The 13,193-nt window shown below is 33.1% G+C and overlaps 1 protein-coding gene across 1 annotated transcript; it reads left to right on the top strand.

Moving 5' to 3' along the window:
• The first annotated feature begins 252 nt into the window (after window positions 1-252).
• LOC133200686 (rho GDP-dissociation inhibitor 1-like) lies at window positions 253-6,221 on the top strand. The gene is made up of 4 exons (XM_061336452.1): window positions 253-432; window positions 1,679-1,762; window positions 2,757-2,897; window positions 4,571-6,221. The coding sequence occupies exons 1-4, from the start codon at window positions 255-257 to the stop codon at window positions 4,768-4,770; spliced, it is 603 nt and encodes a 200-aa protein (XP_061192436.1). The 5' UTR covers window positions 253-254; the 3' UTR covers window positions 4,771-6,221.
• The last annotated feature ends 6,972 nt before the right edge of the window (window positions 6,222-13,193 follow it).

The following is a 13,193-nucleotide window of genomic DNA, read 5'->3' as shown; positions in this document are numbered from 1 at the left end:
AATATACCCCTACTTATTAGTAGGGGTATTTTTTTTATTAAAAGAAAAATAATTAACATCAGGTGCCTGTGGATGTATACTTCAATATTCTACGTCAAAAGAATAGCTAGAAAATATGGTACTTGGAAGGGATTTTATGTTGGGTTTGACACTTGTATTTACTGAACTTTCTAGGAAATTCACCATGTTGAATACTGAACTAGGATAGCGATATATATTTTTTTCTAATATTTACTTCTTTTTTTGCAGGAAATATGGCAGAAGCAGAGCAGAAACAAGAGGTGGAGGGAGACCACGAAGATGACCCTAACTACAAGCCACCAGCACAAAAATCTGTGCAAGAAATTCTCCAGGCTGACCAAGAAGATGAGAGTCTACGCAAATATAAGGAATCCCTACTAGGGGGCGCTGCCAAAAAAGTTAATCCTCCATGTAAGGAATCTTCTGTCTCAGAATACATGTAATTATAAGGAATTCCTACTAGGGGGCGCTGCCAAAAAAGTTAATCCTCCATGTAAGGAATCTTCTGTCTCAGAATACATGTAATTATAAGGAATTCCTACTAGGGGGTGCTGCCAAAAAAGTTAATCCTCCATTTAAGGAATCGTCCATCTCAGAATACATGTAATTTATGACCAACTCATTGTCTTCACTAGGTTCATTTTGTTAGTTACTAGTAATTAAATATGGCGATTTACGTTGAAATACTGTGGAATTTCATGGGAGCAAATTTCTTTTAATAACTTACTGAAAATTTACGGATTTATGGGATATTAATTCATGAATGAGTGTCTTATCATAAAACATATCACAGATCTATTTCTGTATACATTCAAAGAACTTGTAAATTCAAGGGTAAGGGCCAAGAAAATTAAACTGTTTCTAAATTGTATATCAAAGTATGCAAATTAAAATCTTATTTTTTTTTTTTGCATGAACTAAAACTGAAGGGGAAAAATCATTTCGTTTCCATTCCGCAAGACAATGTAAAAAAATATCTTGATTTTGGATTACCAATTGAGTATTTAGGATTATAGGGATATGTGATTTTTGTCAGAATACTGTGTATGGTGTACATGTATCATGATTTTTTATTATGCTACACGGAAACTAAAATACTGGTGTTTAGTATTTAATTGTAAATTCTGGAAGTCATTAATTTTTTTGTTCAAACTTTTGAATTATAATTAACGGTATTGTAAAAAAAAAAAATGTATTACAGTAAAACATCGGCATCTTAGCATCCAAACTTGCTTCATCATTATGTAAATAAAAAATTGAAAAAGTGGAGTTATGTTTTCACAATATAATTATATTTGTTAGAAGAATTATGTAATTTTTTGAAACTCATAGAAAATTGTTTGTAAAAACATGATGTTATTGTGATATTTTTGGGATAAATGGTGATAAATTGCGATACAAAATTTTGGATACCCATATCCCTAAAGGATTATAAACAGTTTTAATTAAAGAAAATTAAGTACACCTTTAGATAGATAGATATATATATATATATATATATATATATATATATATATATATATATATATATATATATATATATATATATATATATATATATATATATATATATATATATATATATATATATATATATATATATATATATATATATATATATAATGTGTGTTGATAGAAAACCTTTACTTTTGAACAGTTCCTGAGGACCCACGTAATGTAATAGTTTCCAAATTGTCCCTGGTAGTAGAGGGCCGAACAGACAAAGAGTTGGACCTTACAGGTAGGGAACCAGTTTAAGTAGTGCACAATTATTTATTTATTTTTAACATGTTAAATATGTGCTTCAAATTAATTTATAAGAGCAAATGTACATGTATAAGGATGTATAAGGTAGATGAGGTCAAACTTGAGAGGAATTGTTTAGTTGATTGGAAGGGGAAGTGAAGAGTCAACACATATTTACCCTATATATGTATAATGTAAGCATAAGTTCTGTATCTTTATATATATTGTACAAATGACATATATTAATTGTTATTATTTGTCTGTGTTGATTTCTCTAGAAATAGGTAAGTGAATGAATGGATTGAAACATTAAAAGTACAATGGCATTGCTTCATCAATGAAGGAAAAAAATCAGTGTTCTTCATGTTGTATAGAACTCTGTTTAACAAACGTCACAGAATATCTAGCCCTTATGAAGCACAATGTGCCTCTGTGCCTTCAGTTTGTTATAATCCTTCCCAGTGCAGCCTGGCCTACAAGTTTTCTGAACCTTGTGCATGTTGTTCAATTGTTTACGCACTCCTGAAGATTAGAACAAAGACTTTTTAAACTCTGAGAAAATTTTCACATTAAAAATGACGTGTTTGATATTTATGACAAAAATACTGTGGAGATAAATAAAAGTATGTCATGGAGATTTTGATTTAATTGCATCAGAATTGTTTGATAAACATTTTTTTTATTTTGGGAAAGGGGGAGGGGGTGTCCAAAGGGATCAGTAATTAAAGTGGGTGTTTGTGCTGTGTTATTCATTGTGTTCCCAAGAAGTGCATGTAAAATTGAAAGTTTCATAATGAATGCATGTTTTCAATTAATTGACAGGATTTTTAGTAATAAAAACTGAAAATTCATTCAGTCAGGTGCTTTTAGGATCTTCATTTATGTATGTAAAATATACTCTGCATTGAAATCTTTAATTTTAAATGTGCTTTTACTATGAAATGTTCACTGTCACTATTGTTTTTGATTGGCATATTAATATTTTTCAGGAGATCTATCTAAACTTAAAGAACAAGTGTTCACAATCAAAGAAGGGGCTACCTACAGAATGAAAGTGTCATTCTACGTACAGCGGGAAATAGTCTCGGGACTAAGATATGAACAAAAAACATCTAGGAAAGGAATTCAAGGTTAGAGCTGGAGTAGCACTAGACTTCATACAAGTATAATGATCAGTAATAAGTGGGGAACATAAGGAAGAGATTTTTTCACTTATTTAAGCAATATAAACATCAACTTCTGTTTTTTTTTTAATCTAAAACATTTGAACTGAACAAGGAAGTATATTTCAGTAGATAAGCCTTTTTTGAACAGTACTTAATGATCTTACCTTTTGGAGATAACGGCACAATTGATTAAAGTAGACCTGGGTAATTTTAGGGAGATTTTTAATAAACGGTTGTTGACTTTCTTTTAGATGTGCTTGGTGCTGGTAATTCAATTTTGTCCAATAACATTGATGTTACCCATACTAACAACACTATCGTGAAAATATTCAATTAGATGTATCATTTATAGTTACAACATAAGTTGTTATCTGTATTAAATGGTGAATGTTTCAAGAAATGGTTGACATTATGTGTAACAGTATAGAATGTGCCATATAATTCATCTTGGAATGCCTTGCGTATGACATGTAGTCCATTATTTTATGATGTAGTACATGTAATATATAGCATAATTTGAGACCCTCTTTCATTTTGCAACCAATAGAATAGCCCTAAAAAAATGGCAACTATTCATAAACTCTTAAAAATACAAGTACTGCAGATAAACTAGTTTTGTATGTATTAAGTGATTTATGGATATATATTTCTGGAGAAAAATGTGGTATTTTAAAAGGGAAAGTTCGTGTTCATTTCTGTGGAAGTTTTAAGACAAAGGAATTGTGCATGACTGATACAAAATTAACACAAGAAACTAGTTCTATGTCTACTTATCTGTGCCTCCAATTTTGTATTGCAATACATTATTTACTGTTGTATAGACAATACAGGGACCTATTTCTGGTACAAAAATAAGCATCAGCAATATAATTCACAAAGAAACAGCAGCATAATTAACCCTCAAAATAGCTAAGCATTGCCAGCCAGGAAAATCAGCATGTAGATCATAATCATTAGTATGGTGTGTCCAGTATTTAAATAATGCTGGTTTTATGCTTATAAATGATATACTTGTAAAGCAAGATAGACCTAAAAGTGTGAATAAAAAAGCTATTATTTTTTCATAACAAACACAAATTATATACATGTATTATGATATTAGAAAATAACTGCAGTTAAAAAAATCAACTTCCATAGCAATAATCATCTATCTCAAAGCATAATCTGCATTCATGAACATTTATATTTATTAAAAAGTTAAAACTTCGCACTTATTAAATTTCAAGTAGCAAAGTTACAGGTAATAAAGAAGAGGATATAATTAAGGTATCAAACATTTCTAGCATTGCTTGCAGCAAGCAAAGCTAGCATTGAATAGCCACAAGCATTGAAAATGTAGCATTCCAAGCTGTATCAGAATTAGGTTCCTATTCTTTACTAAATAAGTCCAGCCAGAATTAGATTAGTATATATAATACACTCTTGAGTATTAACACAAGTCATTATGTATTAGGAATTCTAGCGGCTTGTTTCTTTATTATATAAAGAAAATGGAGACAAGAAAAAATTTGAAGTAAATATGTCTTATAGTGTAGTGCAGTGCTTTAAACACAAAGATTTGGGAGCTAGGGTTGCATTATTTAGTGACTATTTATTTTATTCAGAATTTCTAAACACAGTGCCTTCTTTTTTCACAGTTGACAAATCTAAGTTCATGGTTGGTAGTTACGGCCCTAGTGAAAAGGCCCACGAATACCTAACTCCTAAAGACGAAGCGCCATCTGGGATGCTGGTACGAGGGACATACACTGTAGAAAGCAAGTTTACAGATGATGATAAAAATTCAATTCTGGAGTGGAAGTGGAAATTCGAAATTAAGAAAGAATGGGATGATTAATCCTAGATATATATTCCATAGATGTAGATCACTCACTGCAATATATTGTGGCCTTTATTTGATGAGAACTGCGATGAACATGATAGAATTTTTGTTTTGGAAATGCTTTTTGAATTTGTAATGGATATGATAATTTACAACTGAAAGTTATGAAGAAATTTGATTACTGTAGTCTTGCCTCACCGAAAAAGCCCACCTGAAAAGTTTAACGTGTGATTGAAGTTAATTGACACATACTAACTAACTTATTACTTATTTGATATTAGAGCTAAAAGTTTGAAAGTCATCACTTAAAATATCTCCAGTGCCAATGCTTTATTCTTTAATTAGCATAAACTGTTCCGATAGACCTGTATATCCACTGATATGCATTATGCTATCCTAGTCTCAGTTTGAATGTAGCCAGAATTTTAACTGGTATTTAAAATATAGCTTTGTATTTACTATTGCTTCATTAGTATTTTGTATACTCTTTTTATATCTTTGTAAATAAGTGTGGAGCATTCAAGGTTAATGCTAACATGCTGACCTCTTTACACTTAATAGTTTTGGTGCCTTTTCCTCTGTATCTTGTTATCTTGTTTGTTTATAGACAGCTAATTTTGAGATGTTTTAGTGCAATTATTATTTTTTTGGTGCATTTAAATATATGGGTGTCAAAAGAGGAAACAGTTGTAGAAAGAAGAAATCAGACCCCCCCCCCCCCATAATTCAATATTTCTTGCTTATATACTGAATAGCTACATGGATTTTACAACATGTAGTAGGCTTTATACACAAATGAGTGCATTTCTATAGGTCTTAATCTCATGAAATTAGAATACAGTAATTGCATAGTATTGCAGGTCAAGGGAAAGTCCTGGTAGGAAAATTACACATATGTTAAAATATTAGTTTATAGTTTTGAAACTTGTGTATATTTTAAAGCAAACAATTTTTCATTTTACTCTGGGAAATTTCTGCAAGAATTCCAACTGCTGCATCTGCATCAGAAATGTATGCAAGATTTATGACTGCTTTGCGCCACTGAGCAAGTATTAGAATACAACCAGTTCTTTCTACCTTGAAAATCACAATTGCCTTTCACCTGAGTCTGTTAGTAGTCATGAGCAAGCTACATAAAATGAGTACAATATATGGAAACTCAAACATGAGTATAAATAATTTATACCAAAAGATACTCTATTGCTAATAAACAAATGACAGTTGCTTTAACAATTTTGCATGTATGGTACATGATGTATAACCTATTGTGTATCCCCGTTAGTGTTTAGTATAATACCTAGTGCTTGTGTTGATGCCTGTATAAGATGATGCTGCATGCTCTATGCAAATTGAGGTCTGTTGAGAGGGAGATATTGTGAGGGTGGCCACACCTTCTTATTGTCTTGTTTCTCATATCATATACTGTAATATAACTGTCACTTAATAAACGTGTACATCAATCTTAATCACTGTGGTGTTTTGGGGACGGAAGATCAGTTGTCAAACTATAATTAGACTTCAATACACCAGCTACACAACATTGATGTTATCCTGATAAACATCTGTCTTGGTGGTGTTAGGTAAATTGAGGAATATTTGTACTTTAATCAGTGAAGCATCATCTTTAACTTAAAAAAAAAAAAAAGAAAACTGAATGCTCTGTGTTATCTGTGTATCAAGATTATGCTTTTTGTAGCAGACATATATTATGAATGTGTACAATGGAGGAAGATTTTTATATCCCTGTATGTATAAGTTATCATATTAACTGACACTGCAGATGAGCTGTTCTCTTTTGGGAAATAATTGACAAGTAGTGAACCAAAACAGGAAAGGAATGAGTGCTTAGATTACAAACCAGCTCATTGGCAGGGAGGCTGAAATATACACTAAGTCGACCTGATACTCGATAGGTGTCTCGTAATTCAGAACCCTTTTCATATTTACCATATCAAATGGCAATTTGGGGAAAGGAGGGGGGGGGGGGGACCTGAGAGAAGAGATATTCTGTCCTAAAGGGGGAGAACAGATCAGGAAAGTCATAAGGAATATCTCGGTAAATAACGGTTCAAATAAAAAATAACACCAAATATGGCCATCATGCAATGATCAGTTCAGTTTTTGCATTGTATACATCCTTTGCTAAGATTTTATAGTTTTTCCAACTCTTAATTAACCGTTGCTCTCCTTTTCGTTGATGCGGGCTGAAGAGAAGGGGGAAAGAAGTTTATCAATTGTTAGTGCTTATGTATCGAGTTTCCAATAGAGTTCCGTCTTAGTTTTTATCTGTGCTTGAAGAGCTACAGTTACCGAAGCAGAAAAGACATGACTTCTACAACACGTGCAGAAACTTAGGATTATTAAAGCGTATTCTCCACTATCCGAAGGGTCGGTGAATTTATGAGCTGTAACTTTTGCTCAGGTTGTTCATATGATAAATAACAGTCTTGGATGATTTTACCACTCAAAATTATAAGTTTATTCCGATTTTTGGCCCAAATGTCACAACAGCAAAGACGGTTTATAAAGGAAGAAAGTTTGAAAAGATTACAACATTAACTACATATGTGTCACAAATGGGGAAACAGGTACATGTATATATGATTTGCAAGTAAAGGGTATACGAAAGTATGTGTTATACCAACATATAAATAATAAAAATTTATGCACTCTTTTTCTAAAACTTTTAAAACTTAGGTATTAACCCAGTTCGATAATTACTGGTTCTTCTTCATTAATCGTCAACCAAATAAATTTATCCTTATTTGTTAAATTGATACAGTTCTTGTTGAACTTTGATAGATCATGAAAAAAAACATTTTTCTCTTCACATATTCTTTTGTGTTTACCTAGAGGAATTTTCTGATCAGTATTATTTTTTACCAGTCCATATCTTCCTTTTTATTCAACTTTTAGGTCATGTGCACTTATTGAATCTACAAAGAATTTCTCTTGATTTCTGACTCTCTTCACGCCTTTTCGACCAGTAAAATAGAAATAGTTTTCTTACTTGATTATATTTACATCAACAAGGCCTTCGGAACGGGGTTGCGTTGGGTGCAAAAACACTCAGAAATTGTCATTTCAAACAAAATAAATTCATTATTTTACTGTTCAAAGTAATTCTGCAAGATTCTGTTAAAAATGACTAAGAATGCATCAGAAACCACCAAAATAATATCCATTTATTTAGAAAAAATCTGGCTCAAGGATAGGCGGGTATACGTATATACCCCTTCCACACACACCCCATCCCCCTTTCTAAGAAACCTGGCGACGGCTCGATCCAAGAAAGGAACACAGCTTCGAATGATTAAAGATAGATTGGATACTGAAAGGGATGGTAAATTTTAAGGTAGCTGTTTTTATCTATTTTTGAGTAATATTGCTTACTACTCTTGCTTTATTTTTACTGCTATAATAATTCTTCAGTTATTGTAGATGTTGATGAACAGCATTAAAGCTATTGCCGTATTCATTTCAGACACCTTTACACGTACCTTGATTTTGATATCTACACATAAATTTTGACGGATTTATATTATACGTCTATTTCTGTTTACCAGAAAGAAAGGATCATTGAAACAAAAATAAAACGAAAAGGGCCAGATTTTTTTAAAGCCCCCTCCCCCCCAAAAGGAGGCATCTGACCCGTACAAAAACTATACTTTGTAATATTTTATTCAAATTGAGAAATTAGATAAAATGAAACATTGATAGTTATTTTCGTATTAATTATATATTAATTATCTATTAAAAAAAAAAACAAGATGTGTTTGTGAAACATTGATGCCCCCGTATGGAAACTTATAGCGAAGGTTAAACTTTCTCAAATGCAAAATTAAATATGTAGGTACCCAAAGTAAGGTCTTGTCTCAAAGAATATACCTGTGAAATATGAAAACCCTAGCAGCAACCATTGAAAAGATATAGAAAAGGTTACAGTTTTTCAAAAGTAAGTCAAGCATCGTCAAGTTCAAATGGTCAAAATTAATGGTGCACAAGGGAAGGCCTTCTCACAAGAAATACACATGTGAAATATGAAAGCCCTAGCACCAACCGTTCAAAAGTTATTGCCAAGGTTAAAATCTTTCAAAAGTAGGTCAAATTCCAAGGCCAAATGGTCAAAGTTGGTGGTATCCAAAGGAAGGTCTTGTCACAAGGATACATATGTGAGGTATGAAAGCCCTAACACTAATTATTATTCAAAAGTAATGGCCAAGGTTAAAGTTTTTCAGAAGTAGGTCAAACTCCAAGGTCAAAGGATCAAATTTGTTGGTATCCAAAGTAAGGTCTTGTCACAAGATTACATATGTGAAGTATGAAAGCCCTAACACTAACCGTTAAAAAGTTGTGACCAAGGTTAAAGTTTTTCAAAAGTAGGTCAAACTCCAAGGTCAAGGTTGTTGGTATCCGAAGGAAGGTCTTGTCACAAGGATTACATATGTAAAGTATGAAAGCCCTTACACCAACCGTTCCCAAGTTATGGCCAAGTTTAAAGTTTTTCAAAAGTAGATCAAAGTCCAAATCAAAAGTCAAAATTGTTTGTACTCGAAGGAAGGTCTTGTTACACTTATGGAAAAAAAGAAAGCCCTAGCACCAATCGTTCAAAAGATATTACCAAGGTTAAAGTTTTTCAAAAGTACGTCAAACTCAAACGTCAAGGTCAAAAGATAAAAAAAATATTTGTACCCAAGGAAAGGTCTTATCACAAGGAATAAACCTGTGAAGTATGAAAACCTTAGTACCAACTGTCTAAAAATTCTGGTCAAGGTTAATGTGTGGTAAACTTTTGCAAAAGTAGGTCAAATTCCAAGGTCTAAAGGTCAAATATGTTGATACAAAAAGAAAGGTCTTATCACAAGGAATACTCATGTGAAATATGAGAGCCATAGCTTCAACGAGTCAAAAGTTATGGGCAATTAAGGTTAAGGCTTTTGCGGACAAACAGACACACAGACAGACAGACGGACGGACAGAGCAGAAACTATATGCCCCCGAATCTTTGATTACGGTGGAATAATAAGTTAGATGAGATGTCGATTGTCTTCATGGCCGCAAGAATATTTATTAGACAGAGAAAACAAACAAAAACAAGATGTGTGAAATATGTAAGCCCTAACAGCAACCTTTGAAAAGATATGGAAAAGATTAAGGTTTTTCAAAAGTGAGTCAAACATCAAGGTCATGGTCAAATGGTCAAAATTAATGGTGCCCAAGGAAAGGCCTTCTCACAAGAAATACACACGTGAAATATGAAAGCCCTGGCACCACCATTCAAAAGTTATGGCCAAGGTCAAAGTTTTTCAAAAGTAGGTCAAACTACAAGGTCAAGGTCAAAGTTGTTGGTATCCAAATTAAGGTTTCGTCACAAGGATTACGTATCCTAGCACTAACTGTTCAAAAGTAATGGTCAAGGTTAAAGTTTTCCAAAAGTAGTCAAACTCCAAGGTCAAGGGTTCAAAGTTCTTGGTATCCAGAGGAAGGTCTTGTTACAAGGATTACACATGTGAAGTATGAAAGCCCTAGCACCAACTGTTCAAAAGTTATGGTCAAGGTTAATGTTGGGTAAAATTATCCAAAACTGGGTCAAACTCCAAGGTCAAGGTCCAAAGGTCAAATATGATGATACCTAACGAAAGGTCTTGTCACAGGGAATACACATATGAAATATGACAGCCATAGCTCCTACCAATCAAATGTTATGGGCAAGGTTAAATATTTTGCGGACAAACAGACAGCTAGACAGACGGACGGACAGGGCAAAAACAATATGCCCCCAAATCTTCGATTACGGGGGCATGAAAATATTAAACCTTCATGCCACCTTCAAAATTGTAGACGTGTTGAAGTACATCATGTTTTTTTTTTCTCCAAATGATGTTCTTTGCAAATCACATGCGAAAATTTTTCCAAGGATAAATTGATATAGTATATATATGTACTGTTTTTCCTGTGATGGGATACAAAATCTCCCTTTAATTCGGATCTCTTGGGGTATTATAGAAGGGAATCCAAAGCTTTATTGCGGACTTCGAGGAAAAGGAGGGGAGTGAATGTCCTCCATTTTTAAACTCAAGAAGTTAGATGCTTTCTTCGGTCTTCCTTCCGTCTTTAATAAGCAATATATTCTTTAAAAATGTAAACAGGATTCTTTGAGATTTGGAGAAAAGTTGTGCTATTGGGCTACGATGAAGAAAACTTGGAGGTAGGCCAACAACCAATGCAGATTTTCGAAAGACGAGTTTCAGAGGTATACATGCATGTCTTTTCATAGTTTCATCATTACTGGTATTCTATTTAATTATTTTTTCTTGGCATGACATTCTAATAATATGATAGTTATGGTTATATAATACCTTTATATGTAAGGCACTTCGTCTGATTGGAAGATCACTTTTCAATCGTATCGATGGCAGATTCAACAAGAGAAGCTCCTGGCACTCTGCCCCCACTCCCACCCCCAATATTCTAAAAATAATTTGCGTTAAAAATGAAGTGCAACTGTTTTCATTGTGATTATTTGTCAGATGATTTGCTATCCTTCTCGATCCGTTGCTGAAAGTGTATGTCATAAAATAGTATCGAAATAAAGTTGACAGTTGAGTAAACTTTCATTTAGATGATTAAACATTAACTAAACAAGGTGTGTTTGTGAAACACCGATGCCCCCGTATGGCAACTCATGGCGAAGGTTAACGGACAGACAGCTAGACAGACAGTCGGACGGACCGACAGGGCAAAAACTATATGCCCCCGAATCTTCGATATCGGGGGCATAACTAACAATGCTTGTCCAAAGTGTTAATTTTAGTAAATAAAAATGTAACAATTGATAGTTTAATTGGTCAGTTACCTAGCTATATATAACAGTTCTCTTCAAATCCTTATACTTGTACCTCTTTTTATAATTATGTCTAATGGATGGGAAAATTAGTGGCATTTTTATGCCCCCTTATCGAAGATTCGGGGGTATATAGTTTTTGCCCTGTCCGTCCGTCTGTCTGTCTGTTTGTCTGTTTATCTGTTTGTCCGCAAAAACTTTAACATTGCCCATAACTTTTGATTGGTTGAATCTATGGCTTTCATATTTCACATGTGTATTCCTTGTGACAAGACCTTTCTTTGGGTACCATCATATTTGACCTTTTGACCTTGACCTTAGAGTTTGACCATGAACAGTTTTACAAAATTTTACCCAACTTTAACCATGGCCATAACTTTTGAATAATTGGTGCTAAGGCTTTCATACTTCACATATGCAATCCTTGTGAAACGACCTTTTTTGAATATCAACAACTTTGACCTTTTGACCTTGACCTTGGAGTTTGTCCTACTTTTGAAAAAAATTAACCTTGGCCATAACTTTTGAACGGTTGGTGCTAGGGCTTTCATACTTCACATGTGTAATCCATGTGACAAAACCTTCCTTTGGATACCAACAACTTAGACCCTTTGACCTTGACCTTGGAGTTTTACCTACTTTTGGTAAACTTTAACCTTGGCCATATCTTTTGAACGGTTGGTGCTAGAACTTTCATATTTCACTTGTGTATTTCTTGTGAGAAGGCCTTTCCTTGAGCACCATTAATTTTGACCATTTGTCCTTGACCTTGATGTTTGACTTACTTTTGAAAATTGTTAACCTTTTCCATGTCTTTTCAATGGTTGCTGCTAGGGCTTTCATATTTCACAGGTATATTTTTCTCGGGACAATACCTTACTTTGGATACCAATATATTTGATTTGCATTTGAAAAAAGTTTAACCTTCGCTATAAGTTGCAATACTGGGGCATCAGTGTTTCACAAACACATCTTGTTTTTTTTTTTAATTACTGAATATTTACTTGTACATACGTGACAGAAATCAGATGGTCAGACAAATCATATCGAGCATGTAACCAAACTTTGTCCGAACCCTACTTTAAAAATTTAAATTATAATAAAAAATGTGTACAATGAGTATGGTTTTTGAATATATTGTCCTGTAATAAAAACTCTGTTTCTTTTTTTTGGTTTAATTGTTGTAATCTAGAGTAATCACAAGTAATCATGATTACATGATGGAAAAGTAATCATATGTAATCGATTACTTTTAAAATCTAAAGTGATTGTAATAAAATCGATTACTTTTGAAAGTAATCGACCCCATTCCTGATATACACAAACACACACTCCATATAGGATTACAAACGTTTAATCAACTTATTGACTGAGATTTCAAATTATTCTTCCTTATTATAAGCACTATTTACAATTTTTTTCTGGTTCACATGGTGAGATTTAAAAAAAAAAAACACTTTATTTTGAATGTCTATAGTTTTAGTATACAAAATTATTGGGGGGTTGGGTTGGGCATCCCCACTCCCCCGAGTTCCCACGGGCGTGGAAATGCATTACAAAATGTTCATTTGTTTCAAAAAATATTTTACAATAT

Source organism: Saccostrea echinata, unplaced genomic scaffold, assembly GCF_033153115.1.
Source record: "Saccostrea echinata isolate AGI-Se365-2 ecotype Australia unplaced genomic scaffold, CSIRO_AGI_Sech_v1 ptg000041l, whole genome shotgun sequence".
Classification (NCBI taxonomy): Eukaryota; Metazoa; Mollusca; class Bivalvia; order Ostreida; family Ostreidae; genus Saccostrea; species Saccostrea echinata.
The sequence above is the reverse complement of the archived record's forward strand: the minus strand, read 5'-3'. Positions and strand labels throughout refer to the sequence as shown.

Bases quoted from the DNA above. Each gene is read 5' to 3' on its own strand.
- LOC133200686 (XM_061336452.1), top strand. From the start codon at position 255: ATGGCAGAAGCAGAGCAGAAACAAGAGGTGGAGGGAGACCACGAAGAT. The intron at 433-1,678 runs GTAAGGAATCTT...ACTTTTGAACAG, and splicing joins CAAAAAAGTTAATCCTCCAT to TTCCTGAGGACCCACGTAAT. The intron at 1,763-2,756 runs GTAGGGAACCAG...AATATTTTTCAG, and splicing joins CAAAGAGTTGGACCTTACAG to GAGATCTATCTAAACTTAAA.